Raw genomic sequence first — 26,613 nt, forward strand, 5'->3', positions numbered from 1 at the left:
GAATTCATATGTAATAGAATCATGTATAAATCTGTAAGAATTCAACATTAAGTTTTTCTTGTCCTAATACAGACCCATGGGGCAGATTGCTTGCATATCCCGCATTATAGTGGTGTGCTATTACAGCTTTCTGAGAAGATAAGGAGTATTTTGCCTTCAGGTCTCAAACTCTAGAGCACCATGTACCATTATAAAAATAAAACTCATTGCTGATGTGCTCAATTTTTCATTTAGTTCCACATCAAAACTTAAATGTTTCTAATATGAATAAAATATTTCAGCATTTAAGTGCCTGTTTTGGAAATTATTATTCTGCAAGAAATAATCTTTCTTTTCTTCTATTTCAAGAAGAAATGCAGTAATATTTGCATTTTGCTTAAGATGGAAGTTTTCATTCTTGTTCAGCTTTTTTATGTAATGTAATTCGGAAGGTGTTTGGATTGAAACAATGGATATTCAAGAGACCAAATTCTTTCTGCAGCACACAGTCCTCTGGGGGTTTTCCTTCTGATTGTTATCAGTGGTCTTTTTCAGTTACACAGTATATAAACAAAAGGAGCTATATTGTGCTAAATCAGATGTCCTTCTTATCCAATATCCTGCCTCTGACAAGAGGCCCTTAGTGGATGCCTAGGAAACAGTGTAAGAAGGGAGGAAGCACACAGCTTCCAACAAAACATTACCTCGAAACTTCCTGTGCCAGACCATTATAAGTATTTTACCCTTTTTATGTAATAGTTACTGTTCTGTAACAGAACTTTTGTCCTGTTTTGAAAGCAGGACAAAAGTTATTTAAAGCATGGCCTGAAGAATCTTCTCAGAAACATTTTAGAAACCTGAATACAAGCTATCCAGTCTCCCTGTCCAAGTGCTTATTTATGATTTCAAAATACCTCATAATATGTCTGTAAAATCTTACTTCCCTTGGCAAAAACCTTGATTTCTTCCTCCATCGCATTATGTTTTGTTCATATGCCTACATCTGTTTCTTACTATAGTTTCTTCCACTTTACCTCATAAAGAAGACTTGCTGACTGACCTGTGCCTCGTGCTCAGAGATAATTTTAAAAAGTAGTATCACATTTGTGATTTTAGCATGATACTGTGCACCTGTGAAGAAAACTTAGTCAGTATTTATTCAAAAACAACTTAAGTTGGTAATGCCATTACAGGAATTGGTGCAAAGGGGATTGGTTTGTTTAGGGTGAATTATCTGTGCGGTTTTTTGGCTGACAGATAGGACCAGCAGATAAAATAGTAACCAAATGCAAATTTTGCTTGAATTCTGTGATCCTGAGATGTGTGTGCTCTGTCATGTCAAATAAAATGAGCTGAGCTTCTCATGTTATATCAGGATTAGAGAAAGCATGCCTATCAAAAAAAATATCCAGTTTAGTATCTAGAATTAGATAATTCTGCTTTTGAATACTGTGAAATATTTAAAGTCTTAATGCAAATGCATTCAGATTCTCAGTTATTTATATTTCATGGGGGAAAAATTCCTGTTAAATGAGAGCACAAAAACTCATCATGTCTTCATCTCCTTAAGATCATAAGCTTGTAAGGCCCACAGAATTGTTTAACATTCCTTTTTTTTCTTTTTCTTCATTTGGTGAGAAAATAAATATTTTTAATGTTGTTAGGAGAACAAAAATTTTGATGCTTAGAACTTTATTTGTGTGTTTTTCCCAAGTAGCTTAACACCAGGGAATTGGAAAGAAAACCTTTTTTTATTCTTCTTTTCTGTTACTTAGCTGGTATCTATTCCTACATTTATTTTACAGTAATTTTGATAATTGTTTCTACTGAAAGACAAGTTGTTTTTTATTTCACACATTTTACTGAAAAAAACAATTGCAACATCACCATCAAAGTAGGTTGAAAAGATTAAAGGGAACAGTATGTAAAAGGTTTCCCTAAAGCAGGAATTGTTTCTGGATTTAGTTGGAACTCCCAGGCCAGGTTGGATGGGGCTTTGAGCAGCCTAATCTAGTGAAACATGCCCCTACCTATGGAGGGAGGAAGGTTGGGACTAGATGATCTTCAAGGGCTCTTTCAGCCTAAACCATTCTATGATTCTGTGAAAGTGCAACTGAAATGAAATGCTGAAGTGTAAGTACCTTAAAATGTGTTTTGGTATCACTCAGTCTGTAGTGCCCTCTGGTGAGAATGTAAAGAATTCTCTAATAATTACCAGGACGATAAAATCCATGCAAAAATTAAGCCATTTTCCATAACTAGAAGTAAAGGATAAAATATGCATATTTTATTACTTTTAGACTTTGGTATAGGCTTTATATGCAGAGTAATGTGTAAGTTTTAGGTTTTTATCATAGTGACTTTGTATTCACTGTTCACAGAGGCTATTTGAGGTAAACTTGGATTAATTTTTTTCCTTTTTATTTGCCTGACTGTTGGAATGATCTGTTTATATTTTTATCTGGTGCAATAATTGCTGCTTGAATTAGCTCTGGTTTTGCCTTAATTAGACTAGTTTCCATTTTTTACTACTTAATTTCTCACATCTATTTTACTTCATTTTAGTGAAACTGTGTGTGGGAAACTACCTGTTATTTGTCCTTTTTTATCTTTAAACACTTCAATGCCAGTATTTCTATGTTATTTTGGTACAGTGTTGCCTTTTTGTAAAGGTTTTCTGTTCACTTCTGAAGATGAAGAGCATTTGGATAGCGTGTGGGTTGTGAAATACAGGGAAAACAATTGAAGAAAACAGCTTGTGGATGCACCTGCACTGTCTGTGTGTTTCACAGGAAGACAGCAGAGAATAAATATTTTTAAGTTTAAATTTTTATGTACTTTTTGCAGGTGTATGATGATGGAAAATATGTGTATGTAGTAACAGAACTTATGAAAGGAGGAGAACTGCTGGATAAAATTCTCAGGCAAAAATTTTTCTCAGAACGAGAAGCTAGTGCTGTTCTGTTCACAATAACAAAAACGGTTGAATATCTCCACGCACAAGGGGTAAGTTTTCATCTCACACAAAATGTTCATAGCTATTGATATTCTTCTCTTTCAGAAGCATTTACTTGTATCTTGATGCGTTCTTCTGTGTGGAAATTAAGTGGGTTTTGGTAAACAATTACATTACAACAGGAATTTGTGTTGAAATCAAAACTTTCCTTATCAGCTCTGTATATGTTCAGATAACTGAGATGATGCAACTGTTTCTGTTGTTCTTCATGCAGTCTGTCAGCAGTTCTGTGGAATATGCAGATAATTACTAACAGAGAGGTTATGAGGGGAAGAAAGACCAGGAAGAAGTGCTAGGACCAGTGTTATTGCATAGCCATGGAACCTAATATAATTTCAGTCTCATCCTGTGATACACCGTAAAAATTTATTTTCCACGTGTCATACTTGTAATTCCTCTGACTTCTTGATTTTGAAGAACATAGTTTATGACTTGTAACTCCTGTGCCATAGGGTCAGGAACTTGCAGGACACAGAAAATTAACACATAGGGAAATTAATTTGGAGACAGAGGAAGTAGTTCAAATATAGAGAAGGACAGTGTGATAATTACATGGCAAGAAAGACAAGTTGTGTTGCATTTTTAAGTGAACAAGAAAAGGAGGATGGAGGAAAAGCAGAAAATAAGGGTGCAAGGAAAAAGTCAAGCTGCTAATAGAGTATGTTGTTACTCAAGAAAAGATTCTTTGAAACGTATAGTGCTCAAATTATTTTAAGTAACAAATAGCAATTCAATACACACTGTCATGTCTGGAAAGCTGTTACTTCAGAACACTTAGAGTTATCTAGTATCTCATTCTGTGATTCATCACTTTAGTCACTTGCTAGTGTGTGTGTTTTTATTTGAGCCTGTGTGCACAGATTATAGTCCTTGGCCAGCAGTACCCATGGGAATTATGATAAAACCTTGATACCTTCTGTATGGAAATACAGATAATAGAATAACAAATCATACCTTGCTTCATTCTTGCCACATGTGGCTAAAAGAGGCCCAGTGTCCTTGCATCAAGTAAGGGATTTTAGGGGTTTTTACTGTAGATATCTGTAAATATTGGCATTTTAACTTGTATTAGACCACATGCACTTTGGAATGTTTGCTTTTGGAAATTTTCAAGTCTTGTGTTAAGTGCACCTCCATAGGAAAGGTGGCCATATATGTAAATAGTGAGCACTTCAGTAGTCTAATTCCTTTCTAGAGGAGCCCCTTGTGTCTTCAGTGGATTTCCCTGTTGAAATTCCTTTGGACACTGGAGGAGCTTATTTGAATATGGTATTAGGTAATATATGGTTTGACAGTCTCTGCATCTGTGTGCAGTCTCCACAACCCTTCCCAGGAAGAGTTTCCTCACAGACATTCATAAGATACTTTTGAACTGAGAAACTACCTAAGCAAGGAATTAAATCCTCAGGGTAAGCAGTACTTCCAACACTCACCCAGAGCATTCTAAAAGTATTAGGGCCAACATACAGTGATTAAGGATTGGCACAAGAGACATCATAAAACAGATTAACAAGAAGTGTCACGTCATCTTGGAGCAGCAGATTTGTGAATGCTGGTAGGTAATTGGGACTGCTGGTCAAAAGCACAACACTAAGAAGTAAAGAACTGAAAGTTCCTGCATGTTATTTTGCTCTCTTCTGTTGCTCTAAAATAAAACGTTATTTTTATACAAAATTCCAATATAATCTAAACAATCTGGCAATTTTTTTAAAAGCATTATATTTTTTAATATTTTCGAAATTTACCTTTGGGAAAACAGCTTAACATAGGAAGGTGTTTCAATTATTCTTTGATACAAACATTTTGATTGCTTGGGAAGCAAAGTTTTAGTATGAACTAGACGGTTACACTTGCTCTTCCTCCTACTTGAGCATTGCTTCTCTTTCTTCCAAAAAAAGCATACAAGTCAAGCAGACTGTTCTAGAAACTGCCAAATCCCCAGCTCTGTGCTGCTTCCATTGCTCACTTCTTCCTTTCTACCCCTTTTAGAATTTCTTTCAAAAAGAAACCCCAAAACATCAACAAGAATAAAACTAGGTGTTTTTTGGGGTTTTTTTTTTTTATTTGCCTCTGGGAGCAGTAAATGTTATTTCACTCATTATTAAGGAAAAATGTAAAAAACAAGGGCAATCAGGAACTGGTTCTCTTGTGTGCTGACATCTAAAGCCAGGATGTTCCCCTTAACACCTACTGTTCCAAGTCAAATTATTTAATATCATTTGTATATTTAAGCTTACAAGGTGCTTATTTCCATAATTTTAAGTACTTGGTTTGTTAAATCTGAGAATTGCACAGGATTTGCATGCTGGAGAAGTCTCTACTAAATAGACTTAATGTGTTAAATGGCTTTGCAATGTGTATGACTCCCTGCACTCCTTAGTCTCATATTGCTTTCCTGAAACCCTGCTAGGTCTGGATGTGTGTGTTGAGCTTCTGATTTCTGGACACCGCTTACTTGCAGAAGTCTGGGGGTGTCTTTTTGTTCTAATGTGATTACTTCTATGAAGTATTTCACAATCTCTTATGTTTAAATTTAACCCGAAAAGCTGTGTTTAATATTAATAAAACACACAGAACAACAAGGAAGATAAACCCCTCATGTTCCACTTCAATATTTAAAGGAGGACACTTAGATCCACTCTGCTGTCTTAAAATGGTGTATACCCTCTTCTTTACAGAGAGCAAAGTGTCTGGAGGCTGTAGGCTAACTTGTTTTGTGAAGAAAATGTAGCAGGTCATCTGATTTCAAAGACTGTCCTTGTGCATTCCAGGTTTTGTTAAGGCTTGTTATAAAATAGCTTAAAATTCTGCCAGAACTTTGGTAACTTCTCCAGTATTGTCAACCATTTTTCATCTCGAGCCCCTGCAAAAGCAGCCACTTGTACAGGCTTTTTTTGGTATTTGGGGAACACCTCTTCAATACTTCATTGGTGTTTTTTTTATTATTGAAATTTCTTCTTAATCAGGGTTTAAGTGTTTTTCTGAGATAAATTCAGACTTTCAGGTTGAAGAGAATGGAATACAGAGTTACTCCAGCAGTCTGTGGTTATAGAGCGGCAAGGTGGTACATGAGCAGCTATGGGTGCCCCGATTCCAAAAGATACTAGTAGCCAAAGGTTCTGATTTAAAGAGCCTGGTAGTTATGCATGTTAAAAAGGAAATAAATGATTCAACCATCAGAAGAGACATCTGGAACTGTCTGTACAAATAAATTTGGGGGGGCGGGGATGTCTGGAGGGGGTTTTATAGTTAGAATTCTCATGCTGCAGACACCATGAAGCATCAAAACACTGCAGCTGATGGTGGAAGCTGGAACTCTGGAAACTGAGCACACTGATGGGAGACTTAAAATTCAGTAGCAGAATTTCTAATTATAATAAAAAGCTTTTCATGTGTTTAGCTTATTGTATTTAATGGTTTCTTTTTTTTTTTTTTAGGTTGTTCACAGAGACCTGAAGCCTAGCAATATTCTTTATGTTGATGAATCTGGTAATCCAGAATCAATTCGAATCTGTGACTTTGGCTTTGCAAAACAACTGCGAGCAGAAAATGGTCTTTTGATGACTCCATGTTACACAGCAAATTTTGTTGCACCAGAGGTAAAACCCAGGCTAGTTTATATGCCTTGATATATTTTAATGGGATTTTTTTTCCTAGCTACTTTTTTTTTTGTTGATGTTCTTGTGTACCAAGTAGAATGACTCCATAAACAGTAAAAATTTGAAATTTTACCATTTTTATAGCATAATGTAAGCATTTCTAAGCATTTTTTTCAGAAAAAAAATATTTGTCTCCCTCAGGTTTTAAAGAGGCAAGGTTATGATGCTGCATGTGACATATGGAGCCTTGGTGTTTTACTTTATACAATGCTCACTGGGTAAGGGTGATTCATTTGCTTTGCTTTAGAATACCAAACCAGTAATAAATGTAGGCCCACTGGTGCAGCTGTTTCTATCAAAGCACTGATTAATCTCAACTTTAAGGTTGAGAATATGCTTTGCCTTTAGTAAAATCCAAGTTTGCAGGGACTGATGTGAAAAATTCTTTGCTTCTATTGTCTCCTCTATTTTAGGATTTTAATTTTTGCTTAAAGGCGATTTTGCACTAAGAATTGATTGTTTCATGTGAAAATTAAAGGATAGGTTAATCAGCACATATGTTGAAGAGAATATATGTTGCAAATACAATTGCAATGCATTAAAGCATGTTTCTGTGCAAAATCTAGCCACTGAATGTTTGAAGTGATGTAGTTAGAAAATAATAAATGCAATAGAAAGGCATTTGTATATGCAACAGAAATTAATTGTTTAAAAGAGGATAAAGAATTTAACTACAGTACCAGAAGTTTAAAATAAAATCTATTTAGCAGATGCAATAGCAACTATCTTTTTATGCTTGGTTGTTCAGATTGCCACTTTTTGATGATGTTAACTCTTAACCAGATTTTCGTATTTTAAAATAAATAAGTGACAAACATATTTGGTTTTAAGTATACTTCTTTTTTAGTTGGGGACATTCTGATAGCAGCAAGAGTACGTATAATCAAGCAAGGAAAACTGGTGCACCTTTCTTCCTCTGGCATTAAACCAACATTTATTCTTTCTCAGACATTTAGATTTACAACAGAACGGATTGGTTTAGTACTTCACTAGAATACAAAAGCTTAAGGAATACTTTCTGTAATTCAGGAACCACCAGTATTTGAACTGCTATGGGAAAAATCTGCTTTTCAGACCAGGTACAGAGGGAATTCATGCAATAAGAACAGATCTATAGTCAGTGCCATGTATTTTCACGTGTAAAGAATAAATTCATTTTGCAACTGTTAAACTATCTGTTGCCTATAATTATGTTGAACTTGCAATCAGATTTATAATACATATTGAGGCCCAGGTTATGGAAGTTACTAACATTGAATTTGTTTGGTTAAAAAGCTACACTCCCTTTGCAAATGGTCCTGATGACACACCAGAGGAGATTTTGGCCCGAATAGGAAGTGGAAAGTTCTCCCTCAGCGGTGGTTATTGGAACAGTGTTTCAGACACAGCTAAGGCAAGTATATTTGCTTTGTCTCTTGGGGGATCAGAGATGGATTGCAATGTAACATGTTGATTTTAATGTATATGTTGTATCATAGATGACTGTTATATTAAAATACTGATCTAATCCCTTATGTGCCCAAAATTTTGTTTCCTGTTTTTGATCTGTTCATGTTTCAGCAGTCACTTGCATATAGGAGGAAAGAATAGGTGTGCCTCACACAGTAGTAGTTAACAGCTGCCCTGAGAAGTACACTGTGTTTTATCATTATTCAAACACAAATTATCCATGGTAATAAGGGCTTAGATAATACATCATGTGGAAGCATGACATTCAAAAATCATACAGATACTCTAAATCATGATACTGAAAACGACTGAAGTATTACACTTTCTTTTAAACTGCACTTGTGCAAAATAAAAATTTTGTACAACATTTTTGAGCATAACATTTTGAGCATTTTTGTTTTTAAAAGCAAATAAACTCTGAACTTCAGCATGCAATATCCTTTATGCCCCTTCTATATGGATGCTTAAAATACTAAAATTTTCTTAGTTTAATTGGATAACTTCCTTTTGTGTTACCAAATGTCTGTAAAGTCATATAATTAAAAGATACACTGTATCTGGGTGGTTTTTCATTTGTTTTAAACTGACATTACAAACATACTTTTACACCTCTAGAATCTTCTTTTATAGTTTTGAACTACTAATTTGTTTTAAAGCTGAAGTTCTTCTGTTATTTCCATCAACTCTTCATTGACAGGACCTTGTTTCAAAAATGCTTCATGTTGACCCTCATCAAAGACTGACTGCAGCCCAAGTTCTCAGTCACCCCTGGATAGTTCACTGTGACCAGTTGCCTCAATACCAGCTGAACAGGCAGGATGCTCCCCATTTAGTGAAGGTAAGTAGATACTTGTTCAGCTTGCTGTTTAGCCAAAATTAGTGTAAACAAAAGGGGGTTTTGTTTTTAAGGTTAGGGGATAGCATGTGTCTCCTCTTAATATTGTGGAAAAGTTGTTACTGGCTGGATGTTGCACTGAGCCATAAAATGAACTTGTAATATGTAATAGGATTTAATGAGAAACCACTTACGGAGAATAAATCTAATACGTTTGAAAAAGACTTTCATCTTTTTGTGTTTGAAATCTATTGGACTTACACTGGAAGGCTTAAGTGCTTTCAGATACCAACATAAATCATTCTTCTCATAGTGAAAAATGTCAGGTGACTATAGGGGAGCTGTAAAATCGTTTAAAATCTGTAACTTTACAGTTTCAGGGAAGGGTACTTGCCGATAACTGAAGGAAAACAGAATACCTTGTGATCATAGTAAAAGCTAGAGGAGTCTAAAGGGCAGTGTTGATTACTATGGTATCATACTTCTGCATTCTATCTGAAAAAAGATCTGGTTTAAACCATGGAACTTCTTCATTTTAAATAAGCAGAGAAAAATCAAAAATAATTGAATTCTACTTCTTTGTATTCAACCTTGTTTTCAGTCCTACTTTCAAGGATCTCTTGTGCAACATAAAAGGGATCTGAAGAATATAATTAACACTCTCTCTGAGTCAGCTATTAGAAATTTCTAGCATCCAAAAACACAAGTGGAAAGTGGGGGAGTTCTGATCCCACAGCTCACAACTTTCTAAATGTTTTTAAAATAAATTTCATGTGCTGAATAATGTGGGTGATTTTTAAATATTTTGCTGGAAACTGAAATGGTTATATAAGTGATAAGTAGAGACAGTCTACCAATGGGATTTCATTGCCCAACTCTCTCACACAACATAGTGAGAGAACTTAATTTGGCAACCTAAATTATGCCTTCTGGGTTTGACTCTTTAAAGCAATGTAAAACTACATATTACCCTAAAAAACACTTGCTCCTAACACTGCTAGGACTTGAGTAATGCAGTAGTATGTTTCTGTTTTGTAAATGAAAATAGACTAAAAGTTAAAACTTGTTCAGAGTTTCTGGTATTTAGCACTGCTGTAATGTCTGCATCAGTCACAACATACTGTTCTTTTCCCCTCTACTCCACAGGGTGCAATGGCAGCAACTTACTCTGCTTTGAATCGTAATCAGTCACCAGTTTTGGAGCCAGTTGGCCGTTCTACACTTGCTCAGAGGAGAGGTATAAAAAAAATTACCTCAACAGCCCTGTGAAATGACCTCAACCAGACACTTGGTACCATGGCATAAGATGATAGCACAAATCATGGCGACAGGTAGCACATATCTGACAGATACCTGCAAGCACACTCTGTCCCAGCTGGTACCTATAATGCTGCTGCTCCTGCTGCTGCTACTGCTTTCATCTACTCTCGCTTTAAACTGTTGATGGCAAGTTACTGATCTTACTGGAGCTGCAAATGGAGTGACAAGTGGAAACAATGAAAATTATCATGTTCACGACTGAGTAAACCAGAAGAATTACAAATGCCACCTCTGTCAAAAATACACTGAATAAAGCACTCTGCACCACATAGCATTATTTTTATAAGGAATATTTTTTTTGTCCCCTAAAATATTCTTTGTTACAGGTAGAGATGGACAGTTTATGTTAAGCACTTAGCTTAAACAATCTGTTTATATTAGCACTATATACATTGTGCCATCCAACATTTTGTATGTTTTTGTAAACAGTTCACGAGCAGTACATTTCTGTGCTGTTTTCTTTAATGTATACATGCCTTGTTTAACTTAGATATTATTAATCATTATGACCAGTAAGTCTGATTAAACAGTTCACCTGGATTAATCAGTATTGTTGGACAGCTCTAAAAGAAGCCTGACTGTTAAACAGCTATTGAATGTAATACTATGGATAAGTAGTTTTCCTTGCCTATGTCTTTTCTACATTTCTGTGTTTTTGATGCCACATGTCATGTTATGAAATTTAAACAGTGAATCTCCCACTATACTTATATATCCTATAGGTAATATAACCCAGAGAAAAGATAACTTGCTCCATATCTCAATGTCTTTGTTACCCCTCCCCTCCCTTTTAGTCTCTCACATCTAATCTCTGGACTCAGGAATTACTGCTAAATACTTTCTGGTAGAGGACATCTCTATATGATTTATTCTTATAATCCATTGTTAATATTTTATCTGTATTCTATGACTTTTGTTTAAGATGCAAAGGAATTATTCAGTGAATGAATGTTGGCATTATAGAAGAAAGGCAACATTTGAAGATAAAGCAAAACATATTGGTCACTAATAAACAGCAGCCTGCAGAGAGTAGGTTTAAACTGCATTCATTGCAGTTGCAAAACTGATGGATGTAATATTCTGTCAGTTACTTTCTGATAATTTTAATTGACTTCAAAAGCAAAATGAGAGGCAAGTAATAAAGATCTGTTTGGTTAGAAAAGGGTCATCCCAGTCAGGTAAGACACAGCCATTCAGAGGGAATGTTCTCACTTTTCTGCAGATGGAAGTGAGTGTTGGTAACGAGGATGGAAGATTCACTTTAAATACTGATATAAACTTTTAATACTCTTGGCCACTTGGTGTGTAAAGTAATTAAAGGCCCATCTTGATGGCTGGTTTTGAAAAGAAAAAATTGCCCAGATGAGAAGTGGCTCTGGAACATGTGAGTGTTCCATTCCACCAAAATTATAGGCTATTAAAGTCCTTCCAGATATGAAAATGACTACTGGGAATTCCAGCTTTAATAAAATATGGATCTGGATGAATGGCTGTTGGTGAACAATGCAATTTTGTGTTTTGGGTAAGACGGTATTTTCTTGGCTTAGTGTATTAAATTTCTTTTATGGTGATTAATTGGCTTATTTCCCTGAAATCATCAGTGGTTTGTTGAAAGGAAAAAATCTTTATGACACTACAGATTTGCTCTGAATGGGAGTGTTTCTTCTGCCAGAATTTGAATTCCTTGGGGAAGCTTCCTTTGCTAGATTTTACTTTTATTGCCCTTAAAAATTTGCTAAATATTTAATCCATTATATAATTGTGAAGAAATTTGTTTTATAAACAGGGATTCTTAAATTAGCCTAGCTCTCAGAAATTTGAAAAAACAGCTCTTCCCAAGCAAATAGTATTTTTCCCTGACTTGATGCTCTAGCATTGAAGTTCTCTTTAGCTCTACAGGTGTGTTTTACCCTTCCTTCAAGAAACATTTTTAAGTAGAGGCAGAAAAAGGCCATCTTTTTTTTTTTTTTTTTTTGACAGTTTCAGCAGTTCCAGAGGAATTTAGTAAAACCTTAGCTCTCAAAAAAATGTATTTCTCGGCTCTGTGAGAAATTTTATGTCAGGCTTCTCAAAATCTAGAAACTGTACCTTCTGGTGGTTTTTAAGTTGTTAATTAGAAGACTGTCATACCTAGTCAACCAAATTATTTAAATGCTGTTGAAATAAAAGGATGGCAGTGCTTGCCAGTGTGTCAGTAATAACATTTCACTTCAGGAAGGAGTTCCTACTCTGTTTAGTGTGTGTATATAGGTACCAGGCAAAGAACAGACCAAAAAGAGGAAGTGTTAAACTGCCTCACTATTGGCAATATCCACATTAAAATAATATAAAAATACTTTCAGTACTTTCATTGTAGCCATATTTTGTGGTCCTCAGGCTCACTGATCATTAGCCAAATAGTGAAGCAAAGTTAACACCTGCATTTTACCTATCTACACTCTCAAGTGAGCTGTTAATTTAGCCTTTACAAATGTTGCTATTAAGTTATGTATGTATATCAGCAGAGGATGAATATTTTAAATTGTAGCAAAACAGGAAAATTTAGCACACCCTAAGCTGAATGTGTTGAAGTCTAGATCCACTATATTTTAAAGTTACTTTCTAAACCAAGGTATAAAGGGCCTGCCTAATCAGGGAGGTGTATTTTACAGGCCAGGCATGGTTTATGTACCTTTCTTCCTGGTTTAGATCCATGTTCACGACTTTCAAATTTTTTTTTTATGTTTTTATAGCTGCAGTTGTTTTAACATATAAAGAAATCTACATAATGCTTCTCTGAGTCTCAGCACCTTTGTGTTACAATGTAAGTATATGACACACTGTGTACATTCATTGCTGGACTGCTGCTTAGTCTGCAAAGCATAGCAAGTGACTCAGAGTCATAAAGGATTAAAAAAAGAGAATGCAGATACAGGTGAATTTTCTATGTGTTGACCATGGTTTGTTTTTAATTTTTTTTTTAGTGTGAAATTACCATTTACTGTGCTTGAGAGCATGAGGTAACGGAGGGAAGAGTGTAGTTGCAATACCCATTAAATGCCACCTATGTCTAGTAAGGACAAAGTTCTCTGTTCATAATCACTATAACATTGAATGAAACTTAAAAGGAGTTTTTCAAGAAAATATTTAAAACTTTTTTTCTGAAGAGATAAGGCCATAAGAAAATAGATTTATGTGTCTGGGATTTTTGTGTGTGTGTGTTTTTCTTTTGTAAATGTGGTGTTACCAACTAAAGCTGTGCTTTTCTATTATTGGAAGGAAAGGATTCAAAGTGTGCTGGCCCTTACTAAGCAGCAATGGTTAACAGATGAATTTTCACTTATGAAATGATGTAAATGATTAGCTTTATCTTGATACTCTTGACCTAATCAAAGGGAAGATGTACTTATGAGGGATGTAATTATTTTGCAACCTAGTTGGGGGGGATGTCTACTTAAACCATTTTTAAAAAATTACAAAATCACAGATAAAATATTTTTCTACGATTCTATACAATCATACTTTATACTAGTTTTCTCAGCATGGCATGTAAGTGAGTCTAGGGTACTGTTCCAAGAAATCAGTGGTATTGTACCTTGTTCTAGACTATTACAATAGCATCTGTTAGATGCTTGGCACTGCTGTCATAGAACTGAAATGCTAGTTTAAAAAAGTAATTAATTGTACTGAATACTTTAAATGATTGTTTTATTCAGAATCTACGAGAAGTTCCAATCATGCTATTAATGTGTAATTAAAACTGTTCCAGATGTAACTATGAACAGTTTTGGAAAGTTATCATTGCTTGTTTTCCTGTCTAATGGCAGGTTTTGTAGTCTTCAAAAGAAATTGAAATTTCTACTATGAATAAACTTTCAAACATCTTAAAGGGTTGTTTTGTGTAAGCATTTGTTCTGACCAGTTACAAAAGTCATTGCTTGTTCATCACTTACTCTGAACTACCTTCACAGCACACTGAGTGTGCTTTGCCAGCCAGAAAGGGTTTGTAAAAAGCAAGTTGTCCCCAACACTGCAGCATGATGAAGAAGCTAAACATGAAGACAAAGGGAAAAACTCATGTTCAGCCGGTGCTTATAGACCTGATCTACAAGAAGACTGCAGTGCAAGGATATTGTATCAGATTCCAGTGGACTCTAAAGCACCGCTTAACGGGAGGCTGCTAAATAACACTTGCAATGCCTGCATTGCTCTGGACACTGAAAAAATGGGCATGTTGGATAACTAATGCACTTTGTAAACATTTGAAACATAATATTATGTGCAGAAGCACTCCATAAACAACATACTCCATGATTTAGCAGCTCTGACAGCTTGGGAGCTTACAGCCGTGATTCTTTTTAACCTTGCAACCTGGAAAAGATGGAAGATTTTCAAATGTTCCATAGTCTACAAAAAATTGCAGTAATTGCATAGAGGATTTGTGAGAACTGTAACCAGAGGTTTTGCCAAGTGTACCAAAAGAAAGGCATCAGAGAACATGGAGACGTTTGGTAATGGTTCTGCAGCAAGGGTACTGTGATTTCTTCAGTGAAATTCACACCTGGGATCAGAGGTGTGGATACCTGTGGCCCTTTGTTCACACAAGGTTTTATCCTGCCTGTCTAAAAACATTTTAAAACTTATTTACAAGTAAACTAGATAATTTGTAAGCCTCCAGAAACTCTGCAAAGGCAAAAACGGGCTGGTACACCAGAGCTCCTGCTGTCAGCCTTCCTCACCTTCATACCCTCTGATTTACAGAATCATAGAATCGTTTGGGTTGGAATGGAGCTTGACTAGTTCCCATTCCCCTGCCGTGGGCAGGGACACCTCCCACTACCCCAGGTGGCTCGGAGCCTCCCAGCCTTGCCTTGAACACCTCCGGAGATGGGGCATCCACAGCTTCTCTGGCAGCCTGTGCCAGTGCCTCAGCAACTGCATGGAAAAGAATTTCTTCCTAATGTCTCATCTAAAGATGATACATGAATCATGATGAAAGAGATGATAAAGATGATGATGAAAGAGACTCTCTTTCAATTTAAGCCCATTCCTCCTCGTTCCGTCACTACGCGCTCCTGTAAATAGTCTTGTTTCATCTTTCCTGTCAGGTACTGCAGGTACTGGAAGGAGTCACGCCTAACCCCGCTCCCCCGAGCTCTGCGCGGTGTTGCGGGGCTGTGTTCCGGGGCTGCCGTGGTGCCCGCTGCCCGCTCCTCCTGATCCTTTTCCTCGAGCTCTCCCCGGCGGGGCCGTTCCCGGGCGGGGCCGCTCCCGGGGCCGGGGCCGCTCCCGGGGCCGGGGCCGCTCCCGGGGCCGGGGCCGCTCCCGGGGCCGGGGCCGCTCCCGGGGCCGGGGCTGCGGCGGGGAGCGGGCCTTAGGCGCGTGCTGCGCCGCCGAGTCCGCCGGGCCGCGGGGGGGCGCTGTGGCCGGGTCGGCAGCGGCCGGAGCGCAGCGCACGAGCCCGCGCAGCCCCGGCCCCGCCGCTGGTCCCGCCCGGAGCCGCCGCCGAGCCCGAACCGCCGCCCCCGCCCGGAGCCCCTCCCGCCGCCCCTCCCGCAGCCCCTCCGCGGCGGAGCGTTCGGCGCCATGCCTAAGAATAAAGGTGAGTCGCCCTTCCCTTCGCCGAGCCCGCGGCGGCGCGGCCGGGCCCGGGCGCGGTCGCGCAGGGCAGGCCCGGGGGCCCTTCACGTGTGCTCCGCCGGAGCCCGGAGCCCTGGGCGGAGAGGCCCTCCCGCCGCCCCGGCGGGGCCCCGGGCCGGGTCCGCCTGCCGGGCGAGGGTCGGAGGCGGCTGAGGCCCGGGCGGGAGCGGGAGGCCCGGCCCGCGGCTCGCTTGTCAGGAGCGGCCCTGCCCAGGAGGCGGCCGGGCCCCTCCGCGCCCTCGCTGGGCAGTGCTGCGGCCGCTTCCCTTCTTTCTTACCCCGGAAAAGAAACGCAGAAACCGTGAAGGGAAGGGAGCAGCAGATTTTAACAGTGGGGCAAATATGAGCTGCTCTTATGCTCCTTGTAAAGAGCATCTAATCCTGATGCCACGTGTGTGCCTTTTAAAAAGGGTAGCTTCACATGGAGCGTAAACTTCCTCTTGAGTATTTTAGGGATTTCAGCACCACAGTAATTGAAATTATTCATCTGCTTTTGATGATTACGTTTATCAGGCTATCCCACCGTTATTTCTGAGGTATTTGGTAGCGGGGACCACAGAAACTGAAAATGGCCATCTTCTGAAAATCTTTTCTGAAGGCTGCTGTCACTCCAGAGCAACCAGGACATTTTAAACAGTGGAGAGTCTAATGTTTAGTTACTTTGTTACTACTCCGCTAAAAATTTAGACTTGAAAGTAAGCAAAAAAAAATAAAGATGTGGGTCGGATACTTAAAAGAGCCATATAGAGTATAAGCATAAAAATCTCCTTAAGTCTGATTTTTTTCACTCACTGTATCTAGAAACAGTAACACATGCTTTTTACTTCTTCAACTTTTAATTTAGGCAAAGGAGGTAAAAACAGGCGACGAGGTAAGAATGAAAATGAATCAGAAAAAAGAGAACTGGTGTTCAAAGAAGATGGGCAAGGTGAGTTTTTAACTATAGTATGGCAATGTCCTTGTTTTCAGTCATATACTGTGACAGAATATAGAGAGGTATTCTTATTGGGGTTGTATTTGAATTCCAAATGACATGTTGAGTGTAAGAGAAAGACAGTGGGAGAAGGGGAATTTTCAATAGCTTCACCATTTAAGAATGAAGTTTCTCTCTTCTTGACCTTAGTGCAATGCTCTGTGTAAAACAGCACTTAAACATCCCCTAGAAACCTCTTGATAGCTTTGTATGAGGGTCTGTGAGCAGCTGGCTTAGCAGATGTGGTTCCGTTTTGCCAGTAATTGTCCCTGGGATGCACAGTCCCACTTTGTGTTTTATATGGACTCTCACATCTCTTGGATCCTTTGCTGAGCTCCCCAAAGTCACTGATATGGCAGAGCAGCTCATCTCACTCTTCAGTGCCCTAATGGTTTGGTTCAGTTGGCTCCTGGGCTGGAAGTCTGTTATTAAAACAGGAGCAGTAGGTGGGATGCTGTCAGGTGAAGTGAGGCACAAGAGAGTTCAGCCAGGTGATGACTGGGATCTGCCCTGCCTTTGGTGACAGTGAGCTCACCTCCCTTTCAGCTCACCCTGTCTTGTGCATCACACTCTGGTGGTTGCTCACATAATGCAAGTGCTTTCCTGGTAACCAATTAATCAGGTGGTTTGTTAGAAATATGGGAAAGGTACAGTGATTTAAATCACTGAAGAAGAAGTGTCACTGAACAAATTTCTGGTATTTTGTGTTGGTTGTAAGCAGAAAAGGAGTTTATTTTTATGTACATCTGAAATTTAAAATCCTTTACATCTCCCAAGCAAAATCTATTTAATGAAACATTATTCTCAGTTATGAACAGTCTCGTGGTTCATTGGACTATCTAACTTGTGTGAAGTTCTCCAGTATGTGATTACTGCAGCTTGGTGAGGGAGAAGATGAAATACAAGGTGAAGAGATTGAGGGTAGGTGTTGGAGAGGTGCTTCATAGACCTCAGCTGAAGTCTGCTGGTTCCCTTCTAGACAGTGTCTGGTAACAGCAGGTTATGTCCTTTCAAGGACAGTAGGGTGCAAGAGGGATTCAGAGTCTCAGTGGGTGGATATACAGGGTGTTCAGCTTTCTCCTCCCTCAGTGACAGCACCAAGATGTCCTTTAGGACAGGTCCTGTGATGTTTTCATAAACTTTCAGACTCTGAGTGTGACTCAGTGGCTCTGAGATTTTCTGTAATATTTCAGAGGGAACAAAAGGGTGGATGCAACCAAAAAGGAGCAGTATTTGAAAATCTTAACATCAACAGTAATACAAAACTGTGATACATTCAGCAGCTTGTGTGGGTGCTTGAAGCTCCTCTCAGCAGTTCTTGTTTGATAAAATGTTACAGCAAATTTGGGTTACAGTGGAAATGTTACTGGTTGTGTCTTGAAGCTGGATTTGTTCAGAAACCTGCTCTGTGGCACTTTGGGACATGGCTCAGTGGTGGACTTAACTGTGCTGGGTTAATGATTGTGCTTGTTAATCTTAAAGATCTTTTCCAGCCTAAATGATTTTGTGTTTCTGTATGTTACCATCTCTTTTAGAATATGCCCAGGTGATCAAGATGTTAGGCAATGGAAGACTGGAGGCATTATGTTTTGATGGTGTGAAGAGGTTATGTCATATTAGAGGGAAGCTAAGAAAAAAGGTAATTCTGAAGCATTGCAATAGGAAACAGTGACATTGTGCATGATATGTAATTGTAAAAATTTACATACATAGCTTGTTACAAAAGTGAATATTCCTACTGCACATAATACCTTAAACTACTTTTTTTGATAGTAAACTAGTCTGTCCTTCTGTTTCCATTGCTGGCACAAGAACAGGCGGTCTTTGGCTCTTGGGGGAAGCTCACAGTTGAAGGGCTGCCTTTCAATGTATATATTTCAGGGGAAGGTTTTTTCGGCTGCTTATGAGATACAAACTTTTCATATTCTAGAAAATTATATAAAATAATAAAAATCTCCCTAATTTCATGTGGGGAACTTGGTGAGTATTTAGAAAATACACTTCCAATGCCATTGTTCCATTGTCCACTTCATCAGTTCCCAAAATATTTCTGTTGAAAGCTAGTCTGCAAAGATTTGTACCTTCGGGGATCCCAGGTGTGTTTGCGTTCTTAACTTTGGTGTCCCCTCTGGCCCTTGTCAAGTGTTACACCTTTCTGTCCCTGGCTGGTGTATGGTAAGGAGGAGGTTCCTCAGTCTGTTTCCAATGAAAACAGACATTCACTGTCCTCATTCTGGATTGTTCCATTTTTTGGACAGCAGTGATGAATGCTCATGTCTTGGGATCAGTGTAACCAGTGCTGTAGCTGCCTGCAAGAAACTGTTGAAGGTAGTGGAGAATGTGCATAAATAAACACTAAGTGCTGCAGAATTAATTTCTTGCTACAAAAAGCACAATTTATATATTCCTTATGTTTTAAAGAAAGGAAATTCCAACTGAAATGAGTTCAATCTCCAAAAAAACAAGCGTATGTGGGATAAAACCCACGTAGAACCACCTTGTACATTTAAAAGCATATCCTGTTCGGCAGATTTCTGGTTAACATAGTTTCTAGAAACAACTCAGTTAATTTTCTTGTGCTCTTCACTGTTCTTGCCCATCACTCTCTTGATCAGGTTTTTCTTTAATTTTGTCCATGGAGGTCACTTCAGAGTTCAGAATTGGTGCCTTGATGCATTCTTTCTGTTTTCTCAGATGTTAAGGCTTAATAACCACCTTGTTGCACTTCAAATAAATTTCATTACTCTATAATAGCTCCATAACATGTAAAAATAGTGTAACTATGAGTATTTACGACCTTGGATTTGCTGTTAAAACATTAAATTGGATATTTGTAGCACACTGGTTAGAAAATGAAGATGGTGGTGGCTATAGTGAAATGTTTTATGTCTCTCCGTAAATCTAAATGTGCTGTTTGGTTCTTGTGTTATACAACAGAAGTTGAATTTCTGTAACACGTGTTTTCTCCTTCAGGTCTGGATAAATACATCTGATATTATATTGATTGGCCTAAGAGACTACCAGGTAAAGTTTCAGTATTATATGCCACTATAAGGAGTATCTTACAAGTAGCTTTATTTACTGTTAAATTGCAGCAGGTATTGTGAGGAAGTTCCTGTCTGACTTTGCATTTGTATTTACTTATGCTAAATCATGATTTTTAATTTCCTTGTACTACAGGAAGATTGTAATGAGTAGACAAATTCTGGTTCAGCTTGTTCATCTAAATTGCACCCTGAGACTTTGTGAGCGTGTGAGTGAGGGTGCTTATTGTCATAGCTTGACCTTTTTTCTCCAAATGTAGCTCTTTGGAGCTTGCATCCTGTGGTACAAAGGGAGATTGAGTCAAGTACCAAACATTTTATTGTGATAATTAGAATTTTTGGTAATCAGAATTTTGGATCCTTGTTGTTTAAGCTTTTACCTTAACTAACAAATTGATCAGAAATTAGTTTGTACTTAAATTTCCAAAAATGAAGTGGTGAAACTTTACATAATATAAACAGTAATGGGAAACAGTTGTCAATTTTCATTAGGTGAATGCCTTTCATGAATGTTAGTCTTGTCATCAGTTGTTGAAGATAGATTCTGCTTCTGAAATGTGCATTAGGTTTATGAAATATTTAAGATACTGTCATATAGCATATATATTAAAGTACTTAAAACTAGGAATTTTATGTTTTGACTTTGCCAAGGGAAATAAAGGTTGGGTATTACAAAAAGGGTTTTTTACAGAAGGAGTGATAAAGTACTGGAATGGCCTGCCTGGGGAGGTGGTGGAATCAGCATCCCTGGATATGTTTTAAAAAATACTGGATGTGGCACTCGGTGCCACGGTTTAGTCGAGTTGTTAGGGCGTGGTTTGGACTTGATGATCTTAAAGGTCTCTTCCAACCCAGTGACTCTGTGATTCCTGATTGATCATCAAACACCTCACTCTGTGTATTGTGTGAAGAAAGGTTAATTTCAAAAGCATGAAACTGAACTTGTTAGGTTGATGAATTCTCAACGTTTCTCATTTGTCTCAAATTCTCTTTTATCTTGTTGCCCACGGAAGTTGTGGATGCCCCATCCCTGGCTGTGTTCAACGCCAGATTGAGTGCCATGGTCTAGTGGAAGGTGTTCCAATCCCCTGGCAGTGGGGTTGGAACTAGATGATCTTTAAGATTCCTTCCAATTCAAACCATTCTATGAATCTATAAATTACTTGTAATTGGAGATAATTAAGTTATCTCAGAAGAAATTAAAGTACTCCCATGTGTTTACTTCACATTTATAGAAACTGGAGGGGAAGGAAGAACAACATGTTCTTTTATTAATATTATAGGTGTTAATCCATTGTAAATAATACAGTTGTTGTAAATAATGCAGTCTGCTGAGGTTAATAGTTTTATTTTTCCTTCATATATGACTAATACTTTCTAATAAATTCTTATTTAGGATAACAAGGCTGATGTTATTCTAAAATACAATGCAGATGAAGCCAGAAGCCTGAAAGCATATGGGGAGCTTCCAGAACATGGTAAGAATCTTTTCACTTCAAGTTGGAAGTTCATGTTGGACAAGAATACTCAGTCTGTCTTGGCACAGTGTGAGTGCACTCCTTAACTTCTCTAAATTCCTTCACAGCTAAAATCAATGAAACAGACACATTTGGTCCTGGAGATGATGATGAAATCCAGTTTGATGATATTGGAGATGATGATGAAGATATTGATGATGTAAGTAGTAAATGTGTATTTTTGTCATACGCTTGAAGCCCTCATCTTTGGCGATAAGCTGTTACTGTTAGTTCTACAGCAAGGAATACATTCTTGTATGTGTGCTGTTCAGGAGAGCTTTGCTCCTCAGGGGCTGTCTCAGGAAATGGTGTGGTGCAAGCATGTGCCAGCTGTCTGTCCTCTCTCCTGTCCCACAGTCATTCACCAGCTGGCCTCTAAACACGTGCTACACTTGGTGTCATTGCTGCTAAAACACACATGGAGAGCACTCTGAAGGTGCCTAAAAGAAAATCAGTCATTTGACCCTGCCCTATTCCTCTGTCAGTTTAACAGGCTTGCTCTCCCACCGGAACTGCAGAAATAATTGAGGGATTTGTTTTTTAAAAAAACAAAGGTTTTAAGTCTTCATTTTTGTTTACATAAAAACTACAAAAAGCTGCATCTTAGTAATCCTGACTGTCACAGTCACTTGTGTTACTGCTTACCACTAAACTGTAGTAATTGGTCATGCACACTGTGAGATTATAGTAGTCACATTTTTTTTTTAATCAACTCAAATTTTATAATAAATTGCAGAAGTAGAATCTACTGTGCAATGTTTTCTAAGTTGATGCACTTTAATTTACAGCTGAGAGATGAATGTGTGCAGGGTCAGCTGGCTGAGAGGATAAGTAGTAACTTACTGAACCAGTGAATTAACTTAATTGGATAGACTGTTCTAAGAGTACTATTATGCTTTAATTCTTCATCTTTTTAGTCCTCTCTCTCTGAGTTAATAATATGACTAAGTCTTTTAAAATGCTTACATTATTCTGGCTTTTTTGAGGTTCTCAATATATGATTCATTAGATAAAGTATTTTAAAAATATCAAAATGCTGAGGAATTTTTCTTCAGACTTTTGAAAATTTCACTTTGGGCCTGTCAGTGTTTGAGCTTACTGAAGATTTAGCTCATTGAAGCTAGAAAAACTAGTACTGCATGCTTTTAATAATGAGGCTATTGTAAGACATCAAAGAGATAAGTAGCTGTAGGACAGATTTCCAAACTAATGGATCTGTGTGTGGGGTTAAGTGAGTAGCTATGATTGTTTTTAAGCTTTGGCAGCTCTTCAATAAAATATTAATATCATGCTTTAAGAAAGTAAAATGTGTAAAAAAAAGCTGTGAGTAACCTCTCTGATGATCACTGTCATGTATCTGGAATGAAGTGCAGCTTCCAAGGTCATTGTTAACAGGAGGAACTCGGTGGAGCCTTTCCTTTGTTTTTTATATCAGTAGAATGATTGGAAAATCTTTGAGAATCATGGGCTAATTTATGGCTGTCCTAGTGATGTATAATTTTATTGCAGATACTGTGGGTATGCAGAATTGCTCACCTGCATGGCCATAGTGTTGTCACAGGGCTGGTGGGGACAAAAGCAGGGAGTAATTATTTCATAGTTCGTGTGTTAAGAAAACGGTATGAGCTGAGGCAAAACCAGGACTGTGCTAAGTTCAGGAAGTCCCCTGCTGAACTGTAAAAGGAACTATTTAAAAGTGTTGCTTGAGAAATGCTGAAAAATACACTTGGATGAAATACATGGTGTGGTGTTTTTGCTTTTCAGATCTAATTTGGAACAGAGGTTTACATTCCAACTTTTTCCCTCCAAGGATTGTTCTACATTGATACTTCGATTATTTTTTGGGTGAAGTCCCTTACTTTTAAGAAGACTGAAAATTCTCAGTAAAGAGTGTAGTTTGTTACATCAAAAGGATTTATTTTCAATGTTTGTTTTAAAGTATTTATATTTCTTTAGAAATGGATAACGCTGGATTATCACAAAGGTTCAATGACATGCCACAGATATTTTGTCTCTTCACCAATTAGATCTTCTATCTCTGGATGTAAGTGAGATACAGTGACATGGGTTGTAAAAGACTGCATTTTTCCCTCTTCTGCTTTCATCACTACAATTCCAGTTAAGCCTGTATTTTGAAATAAAAATTGTTTACCCTGTAATTATCATGAATTTTGATTAAAGGCAAATAACCCAGTTCAGATTAGTATCAAATCATACTATGCAGTGTCTGTCCTTATACCCCTTGCCTTGATGTTAACTTTAAAAAAAAATTTTGATAATATAAGAGGAAGGCAGAAATCTGCATTTAAACTTACAATGCATGATGAATCTGCTTTTCGCATCTAGTAGCATGCTGCTATTTTTATACTGATTTTGATAATTAAAAACGCTCATTATTTCAAAGATGTAAATTTTCCATGGTGGAGGGAGGGGTGGGGGAGAAGTAAAGATGAAAAGTGAGCAGCATCTCAAATTTGCAATTTTTGGAAACTGCGGTTGGTGCAGTGGCCGAGCTGCGGCTGCAGACAATGAACACTGGGTGGCACCCGACTGAACAGGGAGACAAACGCAAAGCCTTCACAGTTGGGTTTGTACTTGATAAATGCATAAAATAGGTTTTCCCCAAAGTAAATGCTTAACATTCTTGATATGTTAAACATGTAGAATATTTTTTACATTATATAAAAGGTTATGTTAAGAGTAGAGTTTTATTTTAATCTGAAATTCCATAAATTGTAAGGTGCGGCATAAAAGCTTATGTGAACTTTGAGTAACAATATAAATAAGAAAATAAGTTTGTGTCAAAAGTAGAAAGACTCTTTTCATCCAGAATAAATCAATTAAACAGACTACTGGAAAGATTCTTGTCCACCTTCAGACTGGAGGAATCAGTTGAGAAACTGAATAAAGACTAACATCATCATGCAAATATTATTTTGTGGTAGCCTTAGTGTCTTTGTCTTTAATAATGTGTTTAACAACTCTGAAAGCAGGTTAATGGAAAAATTCCTTTTGTGCCATAAAGATTTGGTTCTTGAAACTTGTATTCCTTATACAGTCTTTTTGGTATGATGTAAAGTGACTACCCCAATAGATAAAAACAAAATGGCTTTAAATACGGAGTGGCCTCTTTGCTTTACATGTTTTTTTAAGGAGATTTAAATACCCAGAACTTTTGTCAAAATGTCTTCTCTTTTACTTTTTATTTCATTACGGTGTCTATTTTCCTTCCATGGATCAGGTACCCTCCTCTAGGAATAACATTTTTTTAATATTAAGTAATTTTGCCAAATATTTAGTGGATTTTAACTATTTGTTGTAAAAACTTGGTAAATACTGAGGGAAAGATACTACCAGTGCAGCATTTTTACTCAACTGATCTTAAATGTCTCAATTTATTGTCTTTGTATGTCTGTAAGGTTCAATTGTGAAGGAACATAAATGGTGTAATGTTTCAGAATAAGGCTTATAAACCACTCCTAAGCTCATTGGTTTCCTCATTGTATTCAGCAGGCCATAAGCAGCTCTGAAAATGGTTAAAAGCTCTCAAATTTCTTGAGATCCAAGTGCAGTAGGTGTCTGTCCTTTCAGTTGTACTATCAGGAAGGTTAGTGATTAAATTGCTGGGAATGGGTACTGAAGATTCAGATATTATGGGAACTGTACCTGCCAAATCTGATCTTCTGTATGGGAAATGTAAGGGCATGGTCAGTGCTAAGGGGAAACACGTACACACTGCTGCTGTGGGGAGTACAGCAGCTCTCAGTATAACACAGACCTCAGCTGTGGGTCAGAGATTAAACTGTTCCTGTCAGAATCAGTTGTGGTTTGCCCTGAGGTTCCTTCCAATCTTCATTGCTCCCAGCTTCAACCTAAATTACAGATTTTAAGGAAATTTTTCACTTAATTATTAATTTGTTACTAGTACACCAGCTTAACACCTTTAGGTTTCTACTCGTAAGCTGGGCTGTATTGCCTTCTTGAGTACCCTTGGTCACTTTGTTTCTCTGTCCTCTGCTAGATCTCCCTTCACAGTCCAACCTGGGCAGCTTGATATCATCCCTCTTGCCTCTTTTTTCTTTGGGGCTGGAAAAACAGCTTGCACAAGAAGCTGTCTTTCCCATGTCTCTTTTCAGAGAACTGTGGTACAACAGCAGCTGCCAGCTAGAGGATTGCAAGGTTGCTGACTCTAAAGCTATGAAAAGTGTTCCATCTGTAAAAGTATTTTCTAGATAAATTTTTAATTATTCTTGTGTAACTGTGAGAATTGCTGCTGGCTTTTTCCCTAGAGTGCAAAATTGAAAGCAGGGATACAAAAATTAATCCCCCACAGCTAAAGTACAAACTTGGAGTTCTCTGTTTCCTGCTTCGAGGTTTTCTCTGTGATTAACATTTTGAAAAATTATTTTTGTCCATTGTTCCAAATCTTGTCCCTTCACCTTACAATAGGAGCAACTGTGTATTTGCTTGGACAGCCCTAATCTTTTCCGCCCTAATCCTTAGATACAGTCCAGACACAGCAACTGAAAAAAAGTGTATGAGAAACAACCTCCCGTTCCCTTCTCAAGAGGAGGAGCTGGTAACCCATGACTGCTGAGCTCTGTGCCATTTATTTGTTCCTGCTGATGGGTTGTGTCACGGCTGTGCTCTGCATGTGCCAGCATGCACGTCTGAGGTCCTGTGTGCTAGTGCCATACAGATACGTGATACGTGCCATAAATCTCATATATATGCTACCATGTTATACACACACTTAAATTAGTGTACAGATATAACATGGAGAGGTTAGGCTGGCACAGGCATTGCTCTGTCCTTTGGGTGGTGTCCATGAATGTCAGCGAGCTGATGACCAAGGCCGGCAGGTTGCTCTGTGTGGTATCCAGCCACACTCCCACCAGGTTCTTCATGATAAACTGGTAGGACTGATGGCATCTCTGTGTGTGAAATAATGCTGCTCCCTCAGACCCTCTGGCCATATGGTAGGTCCTGCTCTCAGGTGAGTTGGGGTGTCAACTGTTCCTGCAGTTGAGCAAGCTCCAGTCTAATCCATAATTATTTGCTGTTACTGGATATGAATATCAGGGTACTCGAGTTATCCTATGGCTCCCTGGAGGACTCAGCATTTCATCTATGGACACTGTGCTATCCTACAGGCAGGTTGACAGCTTCATAGAAGAGGACTTAAAATTTAGTTTAGCTTTT

The 26,613-nt window shown here is 38.0% G+C and overlaps 2 protein-coding genes across 8 annotated transcripts in view; both read left to right on the forward strand.

The window, feature by feature from the left end:
- The window catches only part of RPS6KA3 (ribosomal protein S6 kinase A3), a 74,055-nt gene extending 59,929 nt beyond the window's left edge, over positions 1–14,126 (forward strand). For all 7 annotated transcript variants that reach the window (XM_058836832.1, XM_058836840.1, XM_058836849.1 and 4 more), the window contains 6 exons: positions 2,827–2,985; positions 6,433–6,594; positions 6,796–6,872; positions 7,930–8,047; positions 8,801–8,941; positions 10,085–14,126. In XM_058836832.1, the coding sequence (XP_058692815.1) occupies positions 2,827–2,985; positions 6,433–6,594; positions 6,796–6,872; positions 7,930–8,047; positions 8,801–8,941; positions 10,085–10,207 (780 nt within the window). In that variant the 3' untranslated portion in view covers positions 10,208–14,126. The remainder of the gene's footprint in view (positions 1–2,826; positions 2,986–6,432; positions 6,595–6,795; positions 6,873–7,929; positions 8,048–8,800; positions 8,942–10,084) is intronic.
- A 1,556-nt stretch (positions 14,127–15,682) lies between these two features.
- On the forward strand, positions 15,683–24,530 carry EIF1AX (eukaryotic translation initiation factor 1A X-linked). The gene is made up of 7 exons (XM_058859503.1): positions 15,683–15,839; positions 16,722–16,805; positions 18,386–18,489; positions 19,824–19,874; positions 21,291–21,372; positions 21,480–21,571; positions 23,176–24,530. The coding sequence occupies exons 1-7, from the start codon at positions 15,824–15,826 to the stop codon at positions 23,179–23,181; spliced, it is 435 nt and encodes a 144-aa protein (XP_058715486.1). The 5' UTR covers positions 15,683–15,823; the 3' UTR covers positions 23,182–24,530.
- The last annotated feature ends 2,083 nt before the right edge of the window (positions 24,531–26,613 follow it).

This window comes from Poecile atricapillus, chromosome 1 (genome assembly GCF_030490865.1).
Source record: "Poecile atricapillus isolate bPoeAtr1 chromosome 1, bPoeAtr1.hap1, whole genome shotgun sequence".
Classification (NCBI taxonomy): Eukaryota; Metazoa; Chordata; class Aves; order Passeriformes; family Paridae; genus Poecile; species Poecile atricapillus.

What these genes read in the sequence shown, in the direction of transcription:
- EIF1AX (XM_058859503.1), top strand. An exon ending in GTTCAAAGAAGATGGGCAAG is followed by an intron (nt 16,806 to 18,385) that starts GTGAGTTTTTAA and finishes CATCTCTTTTAG; the next exon opens with AATATGCCCAGGTGATCAAG. An exon ending in TTGGCCTAAGAGACTACCAG is followed by an intron (nt 19,875 to 21,290) that starts GTAAAGTTTCAG and finishes ATTCTTATTTAG; the next exon opens with GATAACAAGGCTGATGTTAT.